This window comes from Ochotona curzoniae, unplaced genomic scaffold (assembly GCF_017591425.1).
Source record: "Ochotona curzoniae isolate NIBS_2020 unplaced genomic scaffold, NIBS_Ocur_1.0 contig_3819, whole genome shotgun sequence".
Classification (NCBI taxonomy): Eukaryota; Metazoa; Chordata; class Mammalia; order Lagomorpha; family Ochotonidae; genus Ochotona; species Ochotona curzoniae.
The window spans coordinates 4,574,950-4,598,939 of record NW_024466004.1 but is presented as its reverse complement, the minus strand read 5'-3'; the positions used below and the strand labels follow the sequence as shown (position 1 = coordinate 4,598,939).

Here is a 23,990-nt window from a genome sequence, read left to right as displayed (position 1 = left end):
AAACAGTATAAAATCTACACTTAATTAGAAAATTGCATTTGCTTACAAAATTGTACTTGAGGCACTTTATTTAAGATGGAATTTAAAGTATGAGTTTATTTTGGTGTAAAGAAATTTTGAGGGGTGGGCATTGTTGCACAGTGAGTTAAGCTAACACTTGGGACACCCACATCTTCTACCTGAATGCCTGGAATTATGTCCCACCTTTGCCTCTACTTCCAGCTTCCTGCTAATGTGCCTCAGAGACAGAAAATGATGGCCAAGCCACTTAGGTCCATGCTGCCCACATGGGAGCCCGAATGGAGTTCAAGGCTCCCAGCTTTGGCTTGACCCAACCCTGGCTGTTGTGACCATTTGGGAAATACAGCACCAGTTGGAAGATGGATGTGTGTGCGTGTGTGTGTGTCTATATATAATTTGAGAGGCAGAGAGGGAAACAGGATTCTGTTCTGATGATTCACTCCCCAAATGCCAGCAATGGTATGAGCAAAGCAGAAGCTAAGAACTAAATTCAGATCTCTCACAGAGTGGCAGGGACCCATCACCCCTATCTCCCAGAATCTACATTAGTGGGAAGCTGGAGTCAGGGGCTGGAGCTGAATATTAAACGCAGGTATCCTAACACGGGATAAGGGTGTCTTAACCAGTAGCTAAACTTCTACTTCCATTTTACCACAAATTTTTGAAGTAGTCTAATACACTCTTAGACTTATCAATATTATGTGGCCAGTGACTCAGTAAAGAATGGGATATCCAGGTATCTAGAATACCAAACATCCAGGATACCAGCATCCAAACAAAAGACACCTGGGTCTATATGAGTAACACTGGGCACTGCTAGGCTCTAGGCAGTGCCCATTACTTAGTTCTCAGTCTCATTTAAGAGAATTAAATGAAATCAGCCTGCGGCTCACTATCACCAATGACCTCTTGCTCATGAGTTTCTGTCACTAATATTTTCACCCCCTTCAGAGTTAAATAAACAACATGGGGTTAATCATTTGGCTCAGTAGTAAGGATATCACTTGGGACACCCTCATCTCATATCAAGGTGTCTGGTTTGAGTCCTGGCTCCTCTGCTTCTGAATCCAGCCTCTTGCTAATGCTCATCCTAGAAGGTAACAGATGACAGCTCAAGCACTAGGCCCTTGCTGCCCTTGCTGCCCTTGCTGCCCATGCAGTGGGCCCAAGCTGAGTTCCAGGCTCCCAGCTATGACCTGGCACAGCCCCTGGCTATTGTGGACATTTGGGGAGCAAACCAGTAGACAGAAAGTATTCTTTCTGTCTTTCTTCTCTCTCTCTTTCTCTCCCTCTCTTTCTCCCTGTCTCTCTCTTTCTCCCTTCTTCCATCCCTCACTTCTTCCCTTCCTCCCTCCTTTTCCCTCCCCTTCTCTGCCTTTCAGATAAATAGACAAACAAAACACAGACTGTGTCACAAATAGTGGCAACACACCTTCACTTTCACATCACGGTCCTCTGTCCAGAGACTTTTGTATTTTTGAAAGTCCTGCAGCGCTTCATGTGCAGCCTTTCTTAGAGAATTCACAGAGGAAGAAAGGAGAAGGACCAACTTAGAAATGTCCTTGTGTTCTGCCACACCCGGGTAAAAATTCTTCAACTTCCTTGCAGGAATAACTTCTTCAAAGGATCCTGGAAGCAGGTGATTCTATGTTACAATAATTTCCATATTCAGTTATAAACAAGCAACTTTCGTTTGTATTAATTTTACCTATATTTTCTCTAAGACTCTCCAAGTAATTAAGATCTGTTCTCTTACTTTCTTTACTTATTCTTTACAAACCAGTTGTGTCAGACTTTGAGTCCTAGGTTTCTTTACTCTAGAAAATTTGCGTTATTCAAAGAGGAAAATTGAACTGCTCTGATTAAATACAAAAAGGCTTTGTAATGCCTTCAAGGATAAGCTAAACGAACTGAAATTCTTACTCTATAGAACAACAAAATGATTTAAGAGATCAGGGTAGGTGTGTGGCCTTGCAGCTTCAGGTGCTATTTGGGTTGCCCACATCCCATACTGAAATTTTTGGGATCCACTCTTGCCTCTACTTCTGATTCAGCATCTTGCTGATGTGCCTGGGAGGCCCAAGTGCTTGCATTCTGCCACTCACATGGCAGACCTGGATAAGTTCCTGGGTTCCTGCCCTGGCTGTCTCACGTATTTGATGAATCAACCAGCAAATGGAACCAATCAATCAATCCATCGCTGTCTTCTCCCCATCCTCTTCTTCTTCCTTCCCCTTTCTGTCACCCTACTTTTCAAACAAAGAACCTTTAAAAAAATAAAAAGGAAGCAACATTCATGACTCAATGACCTCAGACCAGTTATATGACCATCAAAAACAGACAAGACAACCTATAACTGTTTTCAGCTCTGTATCTGGTATCTAAAGAATCATCCAATAACTATTCATTGCTATCACAACCATCTCTTGCCAAAATAAACATCTGATCCCATCTCTCCTGAAACAAATATCTCAGACATTCTCAAGGACACTTTTGCCCCAAAACTCTGGTGCAGACACTTTGGCCCATGCAGCACTTTTTTTTTTTCAAATTTTTTTTTTCAAAACAGTTGCTTTTAAAAAACATAAGATGTCACATGAAATTCCAAGTCTCTAGATTCCCTTTTGGTGCAAGGTGGTGGTGTGAGGCCCACATTCTCACATGGCAACGGTGAGCTGAATGAAGCTGTTTCCAATCTGCTGAATTTATCACAGTCGCCTGCAAGACCATATCACCCATTTGCCTGTTGATTTTTGTCTTATAAGTAATCAACATCAAAGCAAAAGAAAACACACGGTATCTGTTTAATTTGATTAATTAACTAATACGGGCCTCATGCTTTGGCAGTTCACTTCTTTCTATTGCTAAGAGAGATTCCATTTTAGAGAGATTCCACATTGTCCAGTTACTACTTTCTAGATATTTGAGTTGTTAGCTTTTTAGGGCTATCACAAGTACTCATAATGCAGCTACAAAAATTCAAGCTTCAGTCATCAGACCAAACACATTCTGAAAACAAAATTAATGCTAAGGTTTATTTTTGTAACCTCAAGATTTTGACATAATGGTAATACAAATCATTGCTCTTTTATGATCAAAAACTAAAATGTCTGTTATGTGTCTGTCCTAATTTTTAAAATAGATCACTTTTTACTTTGTTTTTTTTTTAAGAGGGAGGAATGTATGTAAGAGGAAGGGAAGAGAAAGAGAGAGTGAGAGAAATACTCCCATCCACTGATCCACTCCCCAAATACCACAATGACTAGTACTGGGCCAAGGTTGAGGCCAGGAACCAGGAAATAAGTCCAAGTCTCCCATGTGGGTTGCAGGGACCCAGTCACTTGAGCTTCCTAGGGTCTTACATCGTGGCTTTCTAGGGTTTTACACTATCAGAACTAGAGCCTGTTATTAAACCCCGACATTCTGATATAGGATATAGGTGTCTTGACTGCAAGGCTCTATGTCTACCTTTCCATGCTATGTTTTAAAATATGGGTGAAAAACACTACTCTCTTAATGCAGATTTAAACAAATGAACATAAAAGATCACTTTAAACAAGTTGATGTGCTTTCAAGCCCACGGAGAGTCACAATTTGTTGATCATTTTGATGCTGAGAATCTATGAGTTTCAACATTCTTACTTTCTTCCTTCTTTAGTGGTTTGCCTGTGCTTGCATGTGTCAAGTCAGTGGTGGTGCGGGTGGGGCTGGTAATGGCTGACTTGATGTGACGAATATGCTGTTGTCCCCAGTGAGCCACTCCTCTGCTGACCTCCAGGGTTAACTGGATCATACGGTTAATGGCTTGCTGAATGTCATCCAAGCTAGGAACCATAACCTGTGGAAATATGAGCAAGTGTATATAACTGCCAACACCTACAATCTATCCCACTGACTCATGCCAACCCGATTCCCCACTGCAGAGAAAACTTGGCCGGACTGGAGGAAAGCAGCTTTAAGAAAGATGTTTGTGGAGGGTAGGCTGAAGACTTTGTCTAGCCTGAAATTTTTCCTTTCTATACATTCCTGTGGGCCAAAAAGTCAAGCCTGGTACTTGTTCCCCTGTCCCTGTGAGAAGGGCTGGGTGCAGTGAGAAACTATGTGCCAGATGTCCTTGCAGCAAAATAACTGAGCAGGTTATGGCACCAAGATTCTGCCCTCAATCCTTTGACTTATGTCCAACAGACTAAAGAACTCTCTTTCAGGATGTCAGACTGTGTACACCTCATGCTAGTTGAGTCATAAGTTATTGCTGTCTGGCTTTATTCACCACCCATCACAGCTGGGCAACGGGTAGAAATACAGGCCACAGGAGGGCACGAGGGATTCACTGTGCTGAGGGACAGGTTCCAGCTTCCTTTCCATTCTGCTATCCTTTTTATAAGAGGAGGAGGAGAAAGGTATTTATGTATTTATTTGAAGGATAGAGAGGAAGGGGGAAAGAGAGGAAAGGCAGGAAGAAGGGGGAGAGAGAGAGAGAGAGAGAGAGAGACTAGTTCCTCAAACACCTGTAACAGCCACAGCTGGGGGCTGAGGCCAGGAGCTGGGAACTCAGTCCTGTTCTCTCACACTGCTGGAGGAACCTAAGTACTTGAATTCTGACCACTACCTCCCAGGGTCTGCACTAACAGAAACAAAAAGCAAATACTGAGGGGTTGCGGGGTACAGGCCTTACCTGGCATTTCAGCTGCTAAGCCTAAAGCCTGCCGAAAATAAATTATTTACTAACAGATACAAATGCCATCATGCTGATCATTAATACTGAGGGGCAGTGAAAAAGAAAAATAAATGACACAAAGACATTATTCTAAGGAAAGCTCAATTCTAATACTATACTTTTTACATAGAGAGCCAAAATATTTTATTTAGTATCACTTACCACATTAGGAATTGCCAAATGCACTTCAGTTTTTATAAAGGAAATAATATCATCTGACCGCTTCCAACCATAATAGCTGTAATAAAACAGACATAAGTTCATGAACCCTAACCTAAAATTTCATAGTTTTCTGTACAAGTTTTAAATGTAAATTTAATGACCATTTTTACACTACCAAATGGAGAGAATCCTATTTATAATAGAGCCATAAACCGCAGAGAACTCAGAAAACAAAATGATTTAATATCATTAGAAGCAAAATATTGGTCTCACATACACTACGCAGCATTTTACTATCGATCTCCCGGTTATAATCATTTCACATTTCCATAAAGACATTCTTTGTTCTCAGTGCTGTAACTATGTAGGAGGAGCTCATCAACTAAAAGCAGACATGGGTCTTAAAAAGTACATAGAGAGGACCCAGGGCAGTATGCCAGCAGCTAAAGTTCTCGCCTTGCATGTGCTGGGATCCAATATGGGCCACGGTTTGTGTCCCAGCAGCCCCACTTCTCATCCAGCTCCCTGCTTATGGCCTGGGAAGGCAGTCAAGGATGGCCCAAAGTCCTGGGACCCTGTACCTGCATGGGAAACCCAGAAGAAACTCTTGACTCTTGGCTTTAGATCTTCCTCTCTGTCTCTCCTCCTCTATATATATCTGATTTTTCAATAAGAAATAAATCTCTTTTTAAAAAAGGTGCATGGAGAACACATATTGTGAGAAAATCTGCAAAGATTTCAACATTTTTTGTACAAACCAAACTTCTGGAGTATTTATTTCTTTCTTTAAATTTGAAAAGCAGAGTTACAGACAGGGAGAAATCTTCCATCCACTGGTTTATTTCCCTGCAATGGCCAGGACTGGATCAGGCTGAAACTAGGAGCTTCATCCAGGTCCCACAAATGGGTAGTCAGGGACCCAAGTACTTGGGTCATCTTGCATTGCATTACCCAAACCATTAAGCAGGGAGCTGGACCAGAATTGCTGCCGCTGGTTAGAGGCAGTGGTGTTGCATGCAGAAGCTTTGCCCATGATGCCACCACTCCAGTCCTTACACTTACATTTTATTTCCATTATTCCCCTAGCTTTTTTGAAACATCCTTGAATACCTCCATATACTTTTCCTTGGATACTTCTAGCAAGATGGAACAGGGGGCTATAGTCAAAGTCCTCCCCAGAGGGCTCAGGACTGTGTCATTTGTGCAGACACAGCTGCCCAGGCATGAGGCATGTACCTGGAGTTGCAGCTTAGCCTGGCTTTCTCCCTCTGTCTTGACCTCTAACTCTCTATACCCCACACAGAACTATAACGAATCCAACTTTCCACGCTCGCTTCCTCTGGGAACTCAAGAAACATCGTCATTACTGAAAAAACTGCATAAGCCCAAACTCAGAGCAGGTGAAATCAACAAGAAACATAAACATATTGCAGTCTGAAAAGTGAAAAAACAATTATTAGCACTCAAGGCCAATAACTCCCATGCAAACACACATCACAGGGAACGTTGTCAATTAAAAGCAGGCAAACAAACACAAGCCCTCCCATTGACAGCCTCCCAGTGCAACTCAAGACACAACAATGAAACAAGAGCAGACTGCACCGCAGAGGGTACAGTCTGAGAACAAGGAAGCTTCAGGGCATGGACAAACAGGGCAGCTGTTGGGGCACAGCAGTTTAAGATGCTTGCTTGGGACATCCATCTCCATGCTGGTACACACATCCCATGTGGGAACCACCTCAGTTCCTCGGCTTCCAATCCAACTTCCTGCTGATGCACATCCTGGAAGGCAGAGATTGATGGCTCAGGCACTTGTGTTTCTGCCACCCACATGGGAGACCCAAGTGGGGTTCTGGCTTCCCACTTCAGCCTCATCTAGCCCTGCAGGAATAAACCAGCAGATGAAAACACTCTCTCTCTCTCTCTCTCTCTCTCTCTCTCTTTCTCTCTCTGCCTTTAAACTAAAAGAAAAATGAATATGTAAAATTTTAAAATCTACATACTAACAGCTGAGCCAATAGAAACAGGTGAACAGTATGCTAGATCTTTCAGTAACTCAGCCAGCAAACTAGATCTCAGATGTGCAGGACACACATATAGAAATGCTTTTCAGTAGGTGGGATAGAAAGGAGACTCCTGAGCCTCTGGAACCATATCATAAAAAATAAAAATTAAAAAGAAAAAATGGTTCAGGTCCCAACTGCTCCACTTCTGATCCAGCTCGCTACTCATGGCCTAGGAAAGCAGTGGAGGATAGCTCAAGATCTTGGACCCACACACACATGTGGGAGACCTGGAAGAAACTCCTGGCTTCAGATGGGCTCAGCTAAGGTCATTGTACCAATTTTGAGAGTGAAGGAGCAGATGGACAATTCTCCTCTCTGTCTCTCCTTCTCTCTGTATATCTACCTTTTCGACAAAAATAAATAAATCCTTAAAAAAAAAACCCAAAAACTATAATGCTGCCCCACTTATAAAAAGAGAAGAAAACAGTAAGACAAAGCCTGTCAATTCCCTGCCAAAACTGTAGCTTTTCCTAAAGTTGTAGCCAGGGCTGTGACAGAAGCAATCCACAGCTTCCCAGAGCAGCACCTCCATCAGGCCACCTGTGTGCTCCCTGACTACACCTGTCACGTCCCCATACATTTTCATGTGGCAGGAACTGAGCAAATGGCAGCAGGCTCCGGACCCAAGGTTCCCATGCTAAGAAGAAAAAAACACAAAAACAAAAACCAAAAAATGCCTAGCTCAAAGAAAGGCCTACATACCAGAATCCCAACAGGCATGAAAAAAGTCTTTGGGTAAAGAAAAGAGCCAAAGAGAAATCAAAAATTAAAGCGGGCACTCACTCCAGATAAAATTCAAGGTACAAAAGTATGACAAACCCAATTAAGTATATTGGGAATGTTCAAAGAGATAAAAGGTTATCTTCCAAAAGAATTTTTAAAAGAGAATTTACTAAAATAAAATCCATAAATAATATAATATATGGTGGATAAGGGGGGAAAGTACTCACTGAAATATTTATATGCAGTATATGATACAATCTAGAAATGTATTAGAAAGACAGAGATATTGGCCCACAATGCAGCCCAGGAAGGTATATACATATATATTAAATGTATAAATGTATACAGGGCCCAGCACGGTGGCGCAGTGATTAAGGTCCTCGTCTTACACGCCCGGGATCCCATATGGGCGCCGGTTCTATCCCGGCAGCCCCACTTCCCTTCCAGCTCCCTGCCTGTGGCCTGGGAAAGCAGTCCAGGACGGCCCAAAGCTTTGGGACCCTGCACCCGCGTGGGAGACCCGGAAGAGTCTCCAGGCTTCGGATTGGCATAGCATTGGCCATTGCGCTCACTTGGGGAGTGAATCATCAGATGGAAGATCTTCCTCTCTGTCTCTCCTCTCTGTATATCCGCCTTTCCAATAAAAAAATAATAAAAATAAATCTTAAAAAAATAAATAAAAAATAAAAAATAAATGTATATACATATATGTATGTGTGTGTATAAATATATATACACATATAAACATGTGTGTATACACACACACACATATGCACATATATACAAGGAACAACAGTTAGTAGGGAGAGAAGATAGATTGCAAGTTCCAGACATACGAAAAGACCATGGGTTCAGTGTGCCCAGGACTAGTGTCCTAGAGGAAGAGTAATTAGACAATCTCTCTATTCAACATCCAACTAAGAGGAATTCTAGAGAAAGACAATGAAGGAATGCTCTAGAAGCAGTAACTGGAGAGGGGATTGCTGAGGGATTTCCAGAAAGAATGAAAGTGATAAACCTTCAAGTAGGAAGTATATTCCCATTTTTCTATTTTTTAAAGACCTATTTTTTTATTTATTTGAAAAACCTGTTAGTTAGAGAGGGGGGAGAGGAAAGAAAGAGAGAGGAGAGAGACAGAGTTAGAGAGAGAATGATCCTCCATACACTGGCTAACTCCCCAGATAGCTGCAACAGCCAGGGACTGGGCCATACTGAAACTAGGAGCCAGGAGCTTCGTTCTGATTTCCCACATGGGTGTAGAAGTCCAAACACTTGGGCCATCTGCTGCTGCTTTTCCCAGGCCATGAGCAGAGAGATGGATCAGAGGAGAGCAGCCAGAACTTTAACTGGCACTGACAAAGGATGTGGGTGTTACAGGCATAAGCTTTAACCACTATGCTACAACATCAACCCTGGAAATGTGCTCTTAGAACAAAGCATGATTAAATAGTGGATGGATAGACAAGAGCTTAATCCTCTGTGCCACAATTCTGGCCCCAAAATATAAATTCCTTGTGTTCCACAGGGTAAGGAAACTGCAGAGACACCTTTGGTTTTCAGCAGAAACATAGATCGGGGGAAAAAATGAAACAACGTTAAACACACTAATACAGAAACTAAAATTTTATGTACAGACTGTCATAAAAGAAGAGAACAAAACAAAAAAATATTTCCAATCTTACCAAGAATAAGAGTTCACCCCTTCACAAATACTATTAAGGGATCAGTGGGGCAAAAAGAATTCATATTTGGTGGCCAGCATTGTGGCATAGAGGGTTAAGCTGTTGCCTATGATACCAGCACCAACTTCCATACATCCATATGAGCAAAATTCCAATACAGCTTTCTGCTAATGCACCCGGGGAAGCAGCAGAAGATGGCCTAAGTGCTCGGACGTCTGCTGTCCACGAGGGACGCTCACATGAAGCTCCAGGCTTCAGCCTGGTCCAAACCTGGCCATTACGGGCCTTTGGGAAGTGAACCTGCACATGGAAGCTCTCTCTCTGCCTTTCCCTCTCTTTCTGTAACTCTGCCTTTCAAACAACACCCTTTTTTCGCTTAAGGAATTTGGAGACTTTGATAAAATATTCCAAAACATGAGCTATTTTTGAGGTTTAAAACAAGTAAAACTAAAACATTAAAAAATAGTAATAATAAGACTGATTCATGGAACCCGCCATCACTCACGGGTAAAGGAACCAACAACAGTCTGGGCAGGTCAAGGCAGCAACACCTCAATGTGCATTCTAAAACAAGGTGTGGGATGTGCCACGCTGCAATGTTTACCAGTTTATACGAGGCCAAATGGAAGGGCAAACATTGCACGGCACTGGCCTAACACACACTGGCATGTATGAGATCTGGATCTGGGAGTGGGTCAAGTGGGGAAACTTGGGAAACTCCCCTAGCGGGTGACAACTCTCATTGACAATCACATGGTCCAAGCCTGGGGGTCAGGCAAGTTGGGCAAAGTAACTCCAATTGCTGGCTAATGTGTGCGTTGGTTATGGAAGTGGCGGACTGGGCAGGGCAGAGCAAACCTTAGCTCATAAGCAAGAACAGAAATCAGGCTGGAGTACGGGTCATGCTGAGCTATGCTCTTACATTTACTGGTCTGCATGAGCCAGGGATACTAAGCCACAGCATTGAAGGCAAGGGCCAAGACAGGTGAGGGGCTATGCCAAGCTGGGTCAGAGCAGCCACTGGCATGTGCAAAATCTATGGCTGGGAACAGGCCTGATTGGCGAGCAAAGAGGACACCCCGGCTCGGAAGCGGTTCCCACTGGTGAGTGCAGGGGCCAGAATGGAGGCTGTGTTCTGGTCTGGAAATGGCTCCCTTGGCACAAGTGTGGACTGGGACTAGGTGCACCAAGCCAGGATAGACACCAGCACCATCTGGTGCTCTGGAAGACCAGAGTAGATGTAGAACAGATTAGGCTAGGTCTCTGCCCCTACTGAGACATGAGTGAGCTGTGTCTGGGTATGGACAAGCCTTGACTGAGCTGAAACATCCAACAGTAAGAACCAGAATGGGCTGAAAGCCAGTCAAGAAAGGCCACTGTTCCTGCCAGGACAGGAGGTAGACCAAGTAGGGCTGCCCCATGGACCACCAGTGTGCATGAGATCTGGCACTGGGAGAGGTTCTGAAGGAGGAGCCTGGGCAACTCCTCTGTCAGGACACAGTCCCTGCAGGTGAGCAGCTCAGACCAGGCCACTGGCATACATTTGGCATAGGTCAGGGGCAGACCAGACTGAACCAGTTCACATCACCCATTGGCAAATCTCAGCACCAGAACAGACTATGGGTCAGGCCAGGTTCATTCGCAACACATACCAGTGCACAGTACAGCTGGGATTGGGTGCCTGCTGGGTTGGGCTAGTCTACAACCCTCACCAGTGTCAGCTGGAATTGGGGGTGGGCCAGGCCAGGCCAGGTCAGGCCAGACTACAGCACCCACTAGCAAATGCCGAGGTGAGGGGGGCCAAGCCAGACTGGGCCACAGCGCCCAACCAGCACACGTGAGAACAAGGGAGGGAGGAGGCAAAGCCAGTAGGGTGAATGTGGAGGGCTCCTCTGCTGGGCAACCACTTCCACGGGAGAGCAAGAGTCTGGATGGAGGCAGACCAAACCAGGCAGGGCTACAACATCTGTGGGCTTCATGTGAGCTAGATCAGGGAAAAGCCAGGTTGGGCTGACTGTTCCTACTGGTGCAAGCATAAATCAGAGTGGGTAAGGATTAGTTGGGCTTTGCCGCAACATCAGCTGGCAGAGGCTGGCACTGGGAGCTAATTCTGTCAAGTTAAACTGCATAACTACCTAGAGAATGCATGTTCTGGGAGTGGAGTAGCCCAGTAGGGAAATAGTGGGCAACCCCCCTCTTTGGTAAGCACTCCCACTGGAAAGCACGAAAACCAGGACTGGGATAGACATGGTTAGACAAAATGGCACCCACCAGCATGTGTATGGGCTGGATAGTGGAGCTGGTTGGGTTGAACTAGGCTTCAATGCCCATTGACATGTATGAGAGCTGAATGGAATGTGGGACAGGCTGGACCAGTCTGCCATACATACTGGTAATCATGGGAACAAGTGCAGGGGGTGGGCCTGGTGGGGGTTATTGTAGGTCATTCTGACTAGGCTGCAGCTCCCACTGGGTTGTGTAAGGGCCAAGTGTGTGGTGGACAGAATCAGGCTGGACTAAAACATCCACTGTTTCATGTGGAAGACAGAGCTGGAAATAGCACTGAGCCAGCAATTGCAACCACCAGCATAGGCATAAGCTGATTAGGGCGACAGACTGTGCCAGACCTTGTACTGGTAAGCACACACAAGAATCTGGTCTAGGATCACTTCAGACAAAGTTTCTTTGGGTATCCCTCCAACTGAACTGCTGAACTCAGAACCCCAACCATGAAAAGAAGTGCAGATTCCATGGTCTGATCACGGAGTGCAAGTGTCAAAGCTGAGCCTCCTTAGAGGCTCATACGGAACAGTGGACACCATATCCAGGTGCACATGGAGGATATGGCAGTCCATCGGAACCTGCAGAGGATACCTAGTACCACAATAGAGGACAGAAGACAGACCGAATCAATCAATTACCCCAGCCAGGTGTTGGCAGCAAAAATCTGGGCAGAGACTCTATGGCAGACTGTGTCAGCCAGTGGATTCTGGAGAGATTTCATCATGATTGGAATGGCAAGATTGGCAGCAACTCAGAACTGTTAAACTATCAAAACCACTTGAACAGGACCCCCGGAGCATGCCTTTTTGTCCTATTGATTGTACTGATTCATAATATAGTAAATATCTTCTGCAAGTTTTGGTTTGGATTTTTATTTTCCTTATCATTTTTTGCTGACTTTAAAAACATTCAAGCTCATACTTATGAATACAAATATTCAGCCTTCCACTTGGAATTATGAAAATAATCAGCCCTCACATTTGGAGTTAACCTAAGAAAGTATTCATATCAGACTTAAACAACAGCATTGAAAAGGCTATGTTAAGAACCAGGAAAACAAAACAAATGACAGACTAAGAAATTTCAGGAATCAGGATTAGTACAGACAGAGGTACAGCAAGCAAGAATGAAAGGAACAGTTTTAAGCACATGACCTTGTTGCATGCATTAGATAACATTACCTCAAAATACATAACACCAGAACCTGACCAAAACAGAAAAAAAAAAACTGACAAATCTACAATCACACCAGAAAATATTAAACATCAGCAGCTAGAAAAACGAGAATGTAAATCTAAGTGAGATGTGATTCCAAATCCCATGTTGGTAGAAACATTTTTAATTAAATAATGCTGTTTGCAAGACTGAGGACTTCTAGGCACTCTCCTGCTAGGCCACCTGGTAACTAAGGTATGCAGATACCCTGGGAGTCACATACCCAATCTTGGCATGTGCAGCAGGAGAGATGTACAGGAATGCTCATGGAGACATGATTCACAACAGCCCCAACAGAAGGAATCCAATCAGTAAAATCAACAGATTACATTGGCTTCAACTACACAGAATTGAAAATAAACCATACAACACAGATGAATCTCAAACACATAATTCTAAACGTGATTCAGATCTAGGCAAAGGTATAATAGCATGTTGCTTAGGGCCACAAACATGGTAAACTGTGACAAAAAATCGATGCAATGACAAATACCACATCAGGACAGTGAACTTAATAAATTCATAAAAATAAGAGACGCTCTTAACATTTTATTATCATAGGCAGTACTACCAGATATGTTTAACATATTTTTAACTTGCCTTGCAACAAATATTCTTCTTTTCATTGTGTCCAAGGATAACCGTGTGGCTTTCTGAAGACTGTCCAGTAATTGATGAGAGAAAAAAGCAAAGACTTCTTTACATTCCTGTAATAAGAAATTATATTAAAGTTTGGATTTCCCCTAAAAAGTCCTCTAACATTTCTTCTAATGCAACATAAGAGGTAACCCGTGACAAGTAAAGAACAATCAATCACACAAATTAAATGACAGTGAAGAAACACATTTAACTTAAAATTACCTATCAGTTTTTCCTTACACAACAGTATATGAAAAAGTATGCTTGTACAAGCATCCTCATGAATTGCATGGACTGAATGAAAAGGCAAAGTTCAAAAACAATTCATTCAAAATAATTCTGGTTTGTTCATTGGTTTTTCAACGCAAGGGCATAAAAGGATGATTAGTCTCCTTCTGTCTTCATGAAGCAACATCTGGTGGGCATCTACTTTAAAATGCACAATATCCAGAAAAATGGGAAACTCCCAGCCTTTGGGACCACGCCTTGATCACCCTCTCTTTGCTCTCCCTTGGTAAGAGTAGCCAAGCTTCCTGGGCAGACCACAGGCTAGCAATTGAGCCACATGGGCAGGCATCTTGACATCCTGTCTCCCTGTACACATTCAGGCCCAAATGCTGACCTTACTGTTTTTCCTAAGGGAGAGCCCTCATGCCCAAAGTGCTACTTTAAAAGGCAGATCCCTGGACTAATGGTGGGTGCAGTGAGTTAAGATGACAACTGCAATGCCAGCATCCACTTAGCAAATCATGGTCCAATTACTTGGGCCCCTGCCACCCACATGGGAAATTCAAATGGAGTTCCAAGCTTCTGTATTCAGCCTGGCCATTGAAGAGTGACAAGTGGTTGGAAGATTTCCCTATATCTCCCCTTTCTTTCTTTCTGTCATTCTGCCTTTCAAATAATTTTTTTAATATTAAAAAAAAGCAGATCTCTTGTCTCCACTTGAGTCAAATCTAAGTTTGCAAAATGGATAACTCTACTCAACACAACTGGCACCCCAATCCCTGACGTGGCATTTACTATAAAAGAAAAGGCAGCCAATCACATGGTGGGGTGGGAGTTAACTATAGGAACTGTGACTGACAGAATCACATCACCTTAAGGAATTGCTCTATCTTGCCAGAGGCGACATTTTGAGATGGAAAGTAGCATTTTCTACGTTTTGTTGTGAGGTTGACACACTGGCTGGAGAAAAACCTGGAAGAAGCCCCAGTGACAGAACATCTACAATATCAATCATAATTCTAGGAAACTGTGTGAAGTTGTTCCACAATAAATACCTTTTTAAACTCATCTTCTTTATCATTAGTATCAACCTCATTCACCATATTAGCCTCATAATCAGTGTTTTCACCATCTTCTGTTTCACTTCCAAAAACAACACGTTTCCGCTGTTCTGGAGAGAGAAGACAAGACAAAAATGTAGCATTTGATAATTTTTTTTAGCATGAAGTTTGTTCCATATGGCCAGGTCCTTGATTGAACTTCATTTTTAAAAAGGCCTTCCTTTTAACAACATTTCTTACATTTTCATTTTCCTTTTTTTTGACTGATTGTTTTGCATCTGCTCCTGCAGTAGTCATCCCTTAAATTAGCCACCTCAACAAATAATAAATTGCCCATCCATCTTCCAAAAAATATCCTTCAAACACGAGGGCACTCCAAAAAGTTTGCGGAAATCACAGTTAAAAGATAAGTCTATTTTGGTGCCAAAAAAAAAAAAAAAAAAAAACGACTTTTGAAATTCTGCTTGGTTTTCTCATAATATGCATTTTCATTAACTCTCTAAGCCCCACTCATATGCATGGATTTCAAATTGGTTTTGTACCAAAACAAGTTTTTTCTTTGAATTGTATTCTTCTGGCCACTTTTTAAAGAACTCTTGGTGTCCAAAAGTAAGAAAAAATTTTAAAGAAGGATTTGCAAACTATCTTTCAAAATTATCTGTTCATTTTTGGCGTATTCATTGTAACACACTGTAATGGGAAAAAAAAAAGAAAAACAAAAACTCAAAGAGGAAAGACCTGCTGTGCATTCCCATTTTAGTCCTGGAGCTCCTTGGCCTCGGCTCTACCGACATCTACAGCCCAGTAATTAATTACTGTTGGGGGCTGCGATGTAGGATATTTGGTAACATCCGTGACCCCTATCCACTAGAAGCCAATGATATTCCCTCACACTTTCTGATACCTAAAAAATGTTTCCAAACAATGTCGGACATTACTCAAGAGGCAAAATCCTTTGCCACGGAAAACTTCTGTTACAAGTCCTCCTTCCCTCTCCTTTTTCCCTTTCTCTCTTCCCTGCCTCCCTCTCTTCTCCTTCCTTTGCCACTCCTCCTTTTTAAAAAAAAAAAAAAAGTTCCATGCATGGGATCTCTGTTTACTATGATGTCCTTTCACTCCAAAAGGCCAACACCCTACACATTCCCCAATTCAAACGTGTGGGAAGTCAGTTATTTATCCTCATTCCTGTAAGGCGGAGTCATCCGTGGGTCGCTCCCACCTTCTGAGTGGCACTCTGAGAGCAGGGTACACCTGGTCCAGCTGTGGCCTGCCTCCCACTGCATACTTGAGCAGCGAATGGCAGTAAGAATAGGGATTCGTCCAGATGGACATACATAACCCCTTATGACACCAATAAGGAAAACCTGTGACAACAAATTTCTTTCTATTCAGTCCTTATCTGACACTTAGAGGGGAAAACAAGCTTAAAATGAAATAAATAGACCCATAGATCCCCTCAATCTTATCCAAAGATTCAAAATATCTAGAAGACATCAATATGGGTAAACCCACAATTCTATGTTCTTTAGCTACAATAACAGAAGCAGAAAACAAAAGCTCCCAGCATCCCATGGTTCTGACAAAATTTACAATTCAAGGGTTTACTAATATGTACTCACCAGAATTACTATAACCTTTGGCTTTCTGGGAGGGAAAAGGAGATCATGAAATTCAGAGAATGGGAAATTTAATCAGGTTAAAATTTTTCAACCACTTTACACAATTCAGGCACCTCATCATAGTGTTGGTCTCAACAGATCTGGTGAAGGAAGAACATTTCTTCCATCACTCAAGCAAATTGGTTGAGAGCAATGGAGGTTTGGGCAGAAATCAATATTTGAAGTCAAGTGCTGAGTTTCTAGGCTAATTTTTAATCACTACTGGAAAAGAGTGACCCATGCTGTATATAACGTGTACTTGCTGGGGAGCACACTCCAATTAAGCCCCATTTGTCTTCACCCTAAGCCCCTAAAACATCCAAAACAGAAACACACAGCTCTTTCTTCACAGGGAAGAGTTCCCACGAGTGGAAGAGGATGACTTAAAACATGGTCTCACCCAAATCAACTTTTCAAGACTCATGAAAATTTTAGATTTTACACTTGCCTGGCCCAATTTTTTTTTTTAAGTAAAATAAACCAAATACTCAAAAGGACAAGATAAGCATGCTGTTCAAAAGCGGGGGAAAAAAAAGAAAAAGAATTAACATGGCAACCCTAATCCTGCTCTTCTCAGAAAGGTTTTCTTGCAAGGATGCTCCTTAGCTGGTAACAGGGAACTTAGAGTTTAGAAGAGTCCCGACTATTCCTATACCAACAAAAGAGACCTCTGTGGGCTAAACTGTGCAGACAGTGTGGTAGATATATCAGGCCTGCTTTCTTTCAGAGGGTGTGGGATTGCTAAGCAGGAGGTACCCATATCAGCATACATCTGTAGTTCTTAAGATACGATTATTAGTTGGTAAAATTACCTGGTAACTGTTTTGTTGATTTCCCAGTGTATTTAACTTCATAAATCTGCTCAAATATTAATATAAGTTCTCTGACAGCTTCTTCCACATGCTTACTCTTGTGGTTTAGAATATCAGCCCATTCTTTGGTGTATGTCTATTAAACAAAGAAATGCCTGTTCATGTAAAGATAATTTGAAACACTGGGAATATTATTAGTAAGATGGGTAACATATAAAACTTTCATTAACTCCATGTAAACTAAGTAGACATGGTTGCCAGTGGCATAGTATTTTAGATCCAGAATTGTCTATGGCTAAAAGCTTGGCTTTGGTTAAGGTCCAAGCAAAGGAAGTAGAAAGAAGAAAATATCAGTCTGTAATGTGTATCTGACTCAGACAAAGGCTTAAGAAATGCAAAGAAGATATTGTTACAAGTTGAAAACAAGATGTGGTTTTTAAAAGGACAATCTGAATAGTTGGCTTGAGACTAAGATGACACAAGATTTTTACTAAGTATGGTATTGTATGCCAGATGTGAATTTAAGAGCTTTACATGGCAGTCAATGCTGTGGTGCAGTGAGTGCAGTGAGTTACACCACCTACAATGTCAGCATCCAATGTCGGAATGGCAGTGAACTCTAGCTGCTCTGTTTCTGGTCCAGCTCCCTGCTAATGTGCCTGGGAAGGCAGCAGATGATGGTCCAGGTCTTTGGGTCCCTGCTGCCAATGTGAGAGACCTGGATGGAGTTCCCGACTCCTGACTGGTGTGACTGAGTCCCAGCTGTTACAGCCATTGGTAAGTGAAACAACAGAGGGAAAATTTTTCTCTCTGAATTTGATACTCTCTCACTGTTGCTCTGCCTTTCAAAGAAATAATAAAATAAACCTTTATGAAAGGGGATAAAAGAGATTCATATGCATTAACTACCTGAATAAATGTTCATTCTTCAGATAGTTAGTAGTATTGCTCCCATGTCACAAGCTGGAAAACCTAAGGACCCCCTCACCAATAATAATAATAATAATAATTTTCCCAGGTCACATAGTTGTTGGTAGGAATTGGATTTGAAACCAACTTTATCAGATTCTTTATTACTGTCCTTCAACACAGGACAGACAGCAAAAGGCCATGAATTTCATCTTAGGACTCAGTGATAAACTGGTAAGCTCCAACACAGGGCAATATCCAAACAACCTCCATCTCAAGGCAAAAGCCTTAGATAGAGTCTCCAAACAAAGACCAGCGCCCTGGGTGAGTGCCTGTCACCCACAGTCTCTTGCAGGTTTGGTGTGCACCTCTAAAACTGCACAGAGCCTGGTAACTTGTGAATCCCAGAAGTGACCCACCTTCGGTCTGAGTGAGTAGCTGAGGGTCTGATCCTAACACCTTTCCTTGACCCTGGGCAAATAGCAGGGAATGACAGGAGTATCTTGGAGTCAGAGATAGGCTGATAAAACCTGCCACAAAATAGGTCCTAACAGGTCCTGTTCCTAGGCCCAATGACTACAGACAATGCCTCTGGACCCACTTCAATGCCCAGTCAAATTCCATGGTTCCAACAAAGCAGTCTTTCACCCTAGCCAACAACTCCTGTGGCTGACAGATGTAGCAATGGATGATAGTGAGCCCACCCCAGGAGCAGACAGATCATAGCACAGAGGGCCTTGACACTGCCCCCAGGCTGCACTAGGCTTGGCAAGCTGAGGATTCTAGACGTGATGCAACATTAAGCCTGGAGCTTCACCCAGGTCTGCCATCTGAGTGGCAGAAGCCTAAGCACTTAGGCCATCACCTACTGTACCCCAGGATGCATTCATAGGATTCTGGAGAGAAAACAGAGTAGGTAGAATTGGAACCATCACTCCAATGGGACGTAGATGTCATAAGCCGTAGCTTAAAACACATTGCCACAGTACATGAAAACTAAGCAACTTAACTCTGGAACAATCAAAGGAAAAAGGAAGAAAATAAGGATTTTTTTAATTCTTGAAATGAAGGAAAATAGAAACACAACATACCAAACCTTGGGATACAACAAAAGCAGTACCAACAGGGACATTCAGAGCAACCAATGCTTGCATCAAAAATACTGAAATACCTGAATAGCTTAACAATGTACCACAAGAAACTAGGAAAACAAGAACAGATTACATCAAAAATTAGTAAAAGGAAAAGAGTCACCAAAATCAGAGCACAAATAAATGACATAGGAACAATTTCTTCAAAAAATGTTAAATAAATAATGAGTTGGTGCTTTGAGAAGAAAAAAAAAAACAATAAACCCTTACTCAGACTAACCTTGAAAAAGTACTGAAATCAGATGAAAATGGAGACATTAAGACTGATATCACAAGAAATAACAGGTTGTTAGTACTTACTATGAATAATTATATACAAAGCATCAATAATCTAGAAGAAATTATCAAATTATTGGACACATACACCCTACCAAGATTGAATTATGAGAAAATAGAACACCTGAAGAGATCAAGAATAAGCAGTGAGATAGTGTCAGCAATAAAATTCTCATTAAAGAAAAACCAAAGATGAAATGATATCACTACCAAATTCTATCAAACTTCTTCTTTTTCTTTAATTTTGAATTTTGTGGTAAAATTCCATAGAATTTCAAATTTCCCTACCCCTTCCCCAAATTCCCACCCCTTTGACTGATTTTCCCCGTATTATTACAATAGTATTGTCCTTCATAAGTAGTCATAAGTCCACCAGTCTGTCATTTAATTGTGTCCTGACATTGCTGGTATAGACAGTACAACATCCTATTGTCAAGATATATCCAACAGTTTTATCGGGAGTCCATCTTTGATTTGGAAGTAGAGATGCATATTGCATTGTATCTTCACATCTGGATATGATAGTCTCCATTACACAGTTACTATACCTTCCCTTAAATGAGAAGCCATGAAAAAAAGTCAACAACAGGAATGAAGTTTAAACAAAAAATGTACAGCACAAAGGAGTTAAATAATATTCTGCTGAATAACTAATGCATCAATGAGGAAATGAAAAAAAATACAAAAAGCTTCTTGGGTAAGATGATGTTACGGTATATCTACAAGTCAATGAAGATTCTGATGAGAGAAAATAAACTGGAAGAAATAAAAATTTAAAAAGTATCAAAACCCATGGGTTGCAGTAAACACATATGGAAAGGGTTAGTGATCTTAAAATTTGCACAAAGGCTGCCTTATATCAGAGAGAATATATGGTATTTGTCCTTTTAGGATTGACTTATTTCACTGACTTATCTAATTTCATTGACTTATTTCACTGACTTATCTAATTGGGACCATCTAGCTGCAAATGGTATAATTTCTTTTTAATGGCTGAGTAGTCTTCCTTGGAGTAGCTGTACCACAGTTTCTTTAACCATTCCTCACTGGATGTGCATCTGGGTTGTTTCCATGTCTTTGCTATCATACATCATGGATTACCGATCCCCTTTTCTCACATGCACTTTTCATTTCCTTTGGATTTATTCCTAGGAGCAGAATAGCTGGATCAGATGGCAGGTTTATTTGGAGTTCTCTAAGCACTCTCCATATTGATTTCCATAGTGGTTGTACTAGCCTGCACTCCCACCAACAGTGGAGCAGGGTACCTTCTCTCCACATCCACGCCAGCAGGTGTTGTTAGTAGAGTTCTCAACATAGGCCAATCTGTCTGGAGTTAGATGGCACCTCAATGTAGTTTTCATTTGTGTCTCCCTGATGGTTAGGAAGCCTGGGCATCTTATCATATATCTGTTAGACATTTGAATTTATTCTTTTGAAAAAAAATGCCGGTTTATTTTCTCTACAAGTTGTTTATTTGTTTGTTTTTTACTGTCCCTGGGTTTCTGAAGCTCTTTGTAAATCCTAAATATTAGTCCTGTCAGTTGTGTAGTTCACAGAGACTTTTCTCCCATTCCATTGGTTGCTTATTCACTTTGTTAATTGTTTCCTTTGTTGTACAGAGCTTTTTAGTTTGATGTAGTCCCATTTTTTTATTTTGGCTTTGACTGCCTGTACTTTTGGTGTCTGTTCCAAGAAGCCTTTCCCCATTCCTATATCTTGGAGAGTACTTCCTACGTTTCTTTTAATAGTTTCTGGGTGGAGCATTACGTCCTTGATCCATTTAGAACTGATTTTTGTATAATGTGACAGGCACAGGTCTTGTTTCTTACCTCTGTAAGCTACTATCTACACGTCCCAACAGCATTTATTGAAGAGACAACGCTTTTTCCCTGGAATGTTCTCAGTTTTCTTGTCAAAGATTAGATGGCTATATATATTAGATCCCTTCTGGTGTTTCTATTTTGTTCCATTGATCTTCTCTGTTTCTGTACCAGTACCAGACTGTTCTGATGACCAAATTCTACCAAATTTTGTTTTAAAGGTTTATTTATTTTTATTGGAAAGTCACATATACAGAGAGGAGAAGAGAAAGAGAAGATCTTCCATCCGGTGATTCGCTCCCCAAGTGACCGCAATGGCTGGAGCTCAGCCAATCTGAAGCCAGGAGCCAGGGGCTTATACTGGTTCACCCACATGGGTGCAGGGTCCCAAGGCTTTGGGCCGTCCTTCACTGCTTTCCCAGGCCACAAGCAGGGAGCTGGATGGGAAGCAGGGCCGCCGGGATTATAACCGGCACCCATATGGGATCCCTGCATGTTCAAGGTGAGGACTTTAACCACTAGGCCACCATGCTGGGCCCTCTACCAAACTTTTAAGGGAGAATTAACGCCAATCTTTCTTAAATTATTTTTTTAAAAAAAAAATAGGAGAGGAGGGAATTTTTCTTTTTTTTTCAGTTATCTTTTTCTTTTTAAATTCCTAAATTCAAAAAAACATTATTTATTTATTATCTCTAATTGGAAAGTCAGATTTACAGGAAGAAGGAGAGACAGAAAGATCTTCTGTCCACAGATTCACCCCTAAATGGCCACAACAGCTGCAGCTGAACCAATCCAAAGCCAGGAGCCAGGAGCCAGGTCCAGAGCCCAAGGATCAGGCCCATCTTCTGCTGCTTTCCCAAGCCACAAGCAGGGAGTTAGACGAAAAATACAGCAACTGAGACACAAACAGATTTCCATATGGGATTCCAGAACATTCAGGGCAAGGATTTAACTACTAAGCCATCACGCTGGGCCCTTCAGTTTTCTATCATTTCACCAATCAAGTTTTGTTTTCTATCATTTCATCAATCCTTCATAATGTTCTACTTTGATGTCTCTCCAACTATCCTTTACTACAATAATTTACTCATACTAAAGCAGCTCATTTGTAAGAAGGTGCGCACAATAAGAGTATAAGAAAAAGATGCCACAAGTTTTTAAAAACATATTTTGAAGTTTAAATACAATAAAATATTTACAGATATGCAGAGGAAAATAAACTTTCTTCCTCCAAGCTTAAAAAAAAAAAATTTAGGGTCCAATGCCATGACTCAAGCAGCTAAATCCTCACCTTGCAAGTGCCAGGATCCCATATGGATGCTGGTTCATGTCCTGGCTGCTCTACTTCCTTTATTTTTTTAATATTTTTTATTATATATATTTTTTAATTACATTGTATTATGTGACACAGTTCTATATAGGCACTGGGATTCCCCCCACCCCTCTCCCAACCCTCCCCCCATGGTGGGCTCCTTCCCCTCCCCCCACCGTTGCACAACCACAGTTCAGGTTTAGTTGAGATTCCTTCATTGCAAGCATACACCAAGCATAGAGTCCAGCATCTCATTGTCCGGTCAAGTTCAGTGGTTTCTTGGGGAGACCCTCCTCGGTCCGAAGACAGAGCCAACAGAGTAGAATCCCGGTCAATTAAAAGCCCCAACATAACATCAGCAACAATATATAATGTTAAGGGATAAATTGACAAAGCATTGAGCAACCAATTTGTCAAAATTGGATGCATGGTCTTAACAACTTCCTGTGACTATTTCAATGACATTTCAACAATTGAGGTGTGAAACAGTTTTAGGAAAGGTGTGCATAGAAATTTTCAATACCCTGGTGAGGAGTACTTAATCCCCGTGTCCTACCTAGTAAGGTGTGTGTGAGTCCATGCTGACCAAGCCTTCCTTGTTGTTCTCTGCCTATCCATTCCAACTTGTGAGTGTGTGTGTGTGTGTTGGGGGGGGGGGGGGCTCTGGAGCGTCCCTCATGGTCATTGCAGAGAGGGTGGGGACCCGAAGTTGGAGCCAAGAAAGAACCAGAGATAGCTCATCTCCCTAGTTCTGAAGGGAGTTTACTGTTCTTCTATTTCTGAAGACCGCTCAGGTTTACTGGTTGTTGTTCTGATGGCCTTGGATCCTATGATGAAGGATTCAGCTTCTTCCATCCCGTGTGGTAGGTCCAAAGCGGGGGGGATGGGGGGGGTCGGGGTCCTCTGAGTTCTCGGCCTCCGAAGGCATTCCAGTCCCCCGTGGTCTCTTTGGCAGTTGGGATGTGGTCCTTGGCACCCGTACTGATAGCCCTTGATGGGGATCCAGGAGACTCCAGGTTTGGGATACAAGCCTCCTCCTGTGCACCTGCTCCACTCTGTGGTCCCCCACTGCTCTGTGCACCTGACCTCCTGTTAATAGGTTGTCAGGGTCGCTCTTGATTCCCCCTATATGTCTTTGTAGTTTTACTGTTGTCTAATGTTGTCTTGAATCTATTGTCTACAAGTTACCTGTTATGTGCCTGAGAGGTTACACTACACGGCTTCTTCACACATTCACAGGAGATGGATCTCT

General features: G+C 42.1%; 1 protein-coding gene across 2 annotated transcripts in view; it reads right to left on the bottom strand.

Moving 5' to 3' along the window:
* Window positions 1-23,990, bottom strand: part of DNAH8 (dynein axonemal heavy chain 8) — a 288,139-nt gene that overhangs the window by 198,254 nt on the left and 65,895 nt on the right. Inside the window, exons 18-23 of one of the 2 annotated variants that reach the window (XM_040982961.1) lie at window positions 17,268-17,403; window positions 14,792-14,907; window positions 13,455-13,576; window positions 4,901-4,976; window positions 3,664-3,859; window positions 1,454-1,650 (exon numbers count right to left, since the gene is read on the bottom strand). In XM_040982961.1, the coding sequence (XP_040838895.1) occupies window positions 1,454-1,650; window positions 3,664-3,859; window positions 4,901-4,976; window positions 13,455-13,576; window positions 14,792-14,907; window positions 17,268-17,403 (843 nt within the window). The remainder of the gene's footprint in view (window positions 1-1,453; window positions 1,651-3,663; window positions 3,860-4,900; window positions 4,977-13,454; window positions 13,577-14,791; window positions 14,908-17,267; window positions 17,404-23,990) is intronic. The other variant, XM_040982963.1, reaches the window with a different exon arrangement.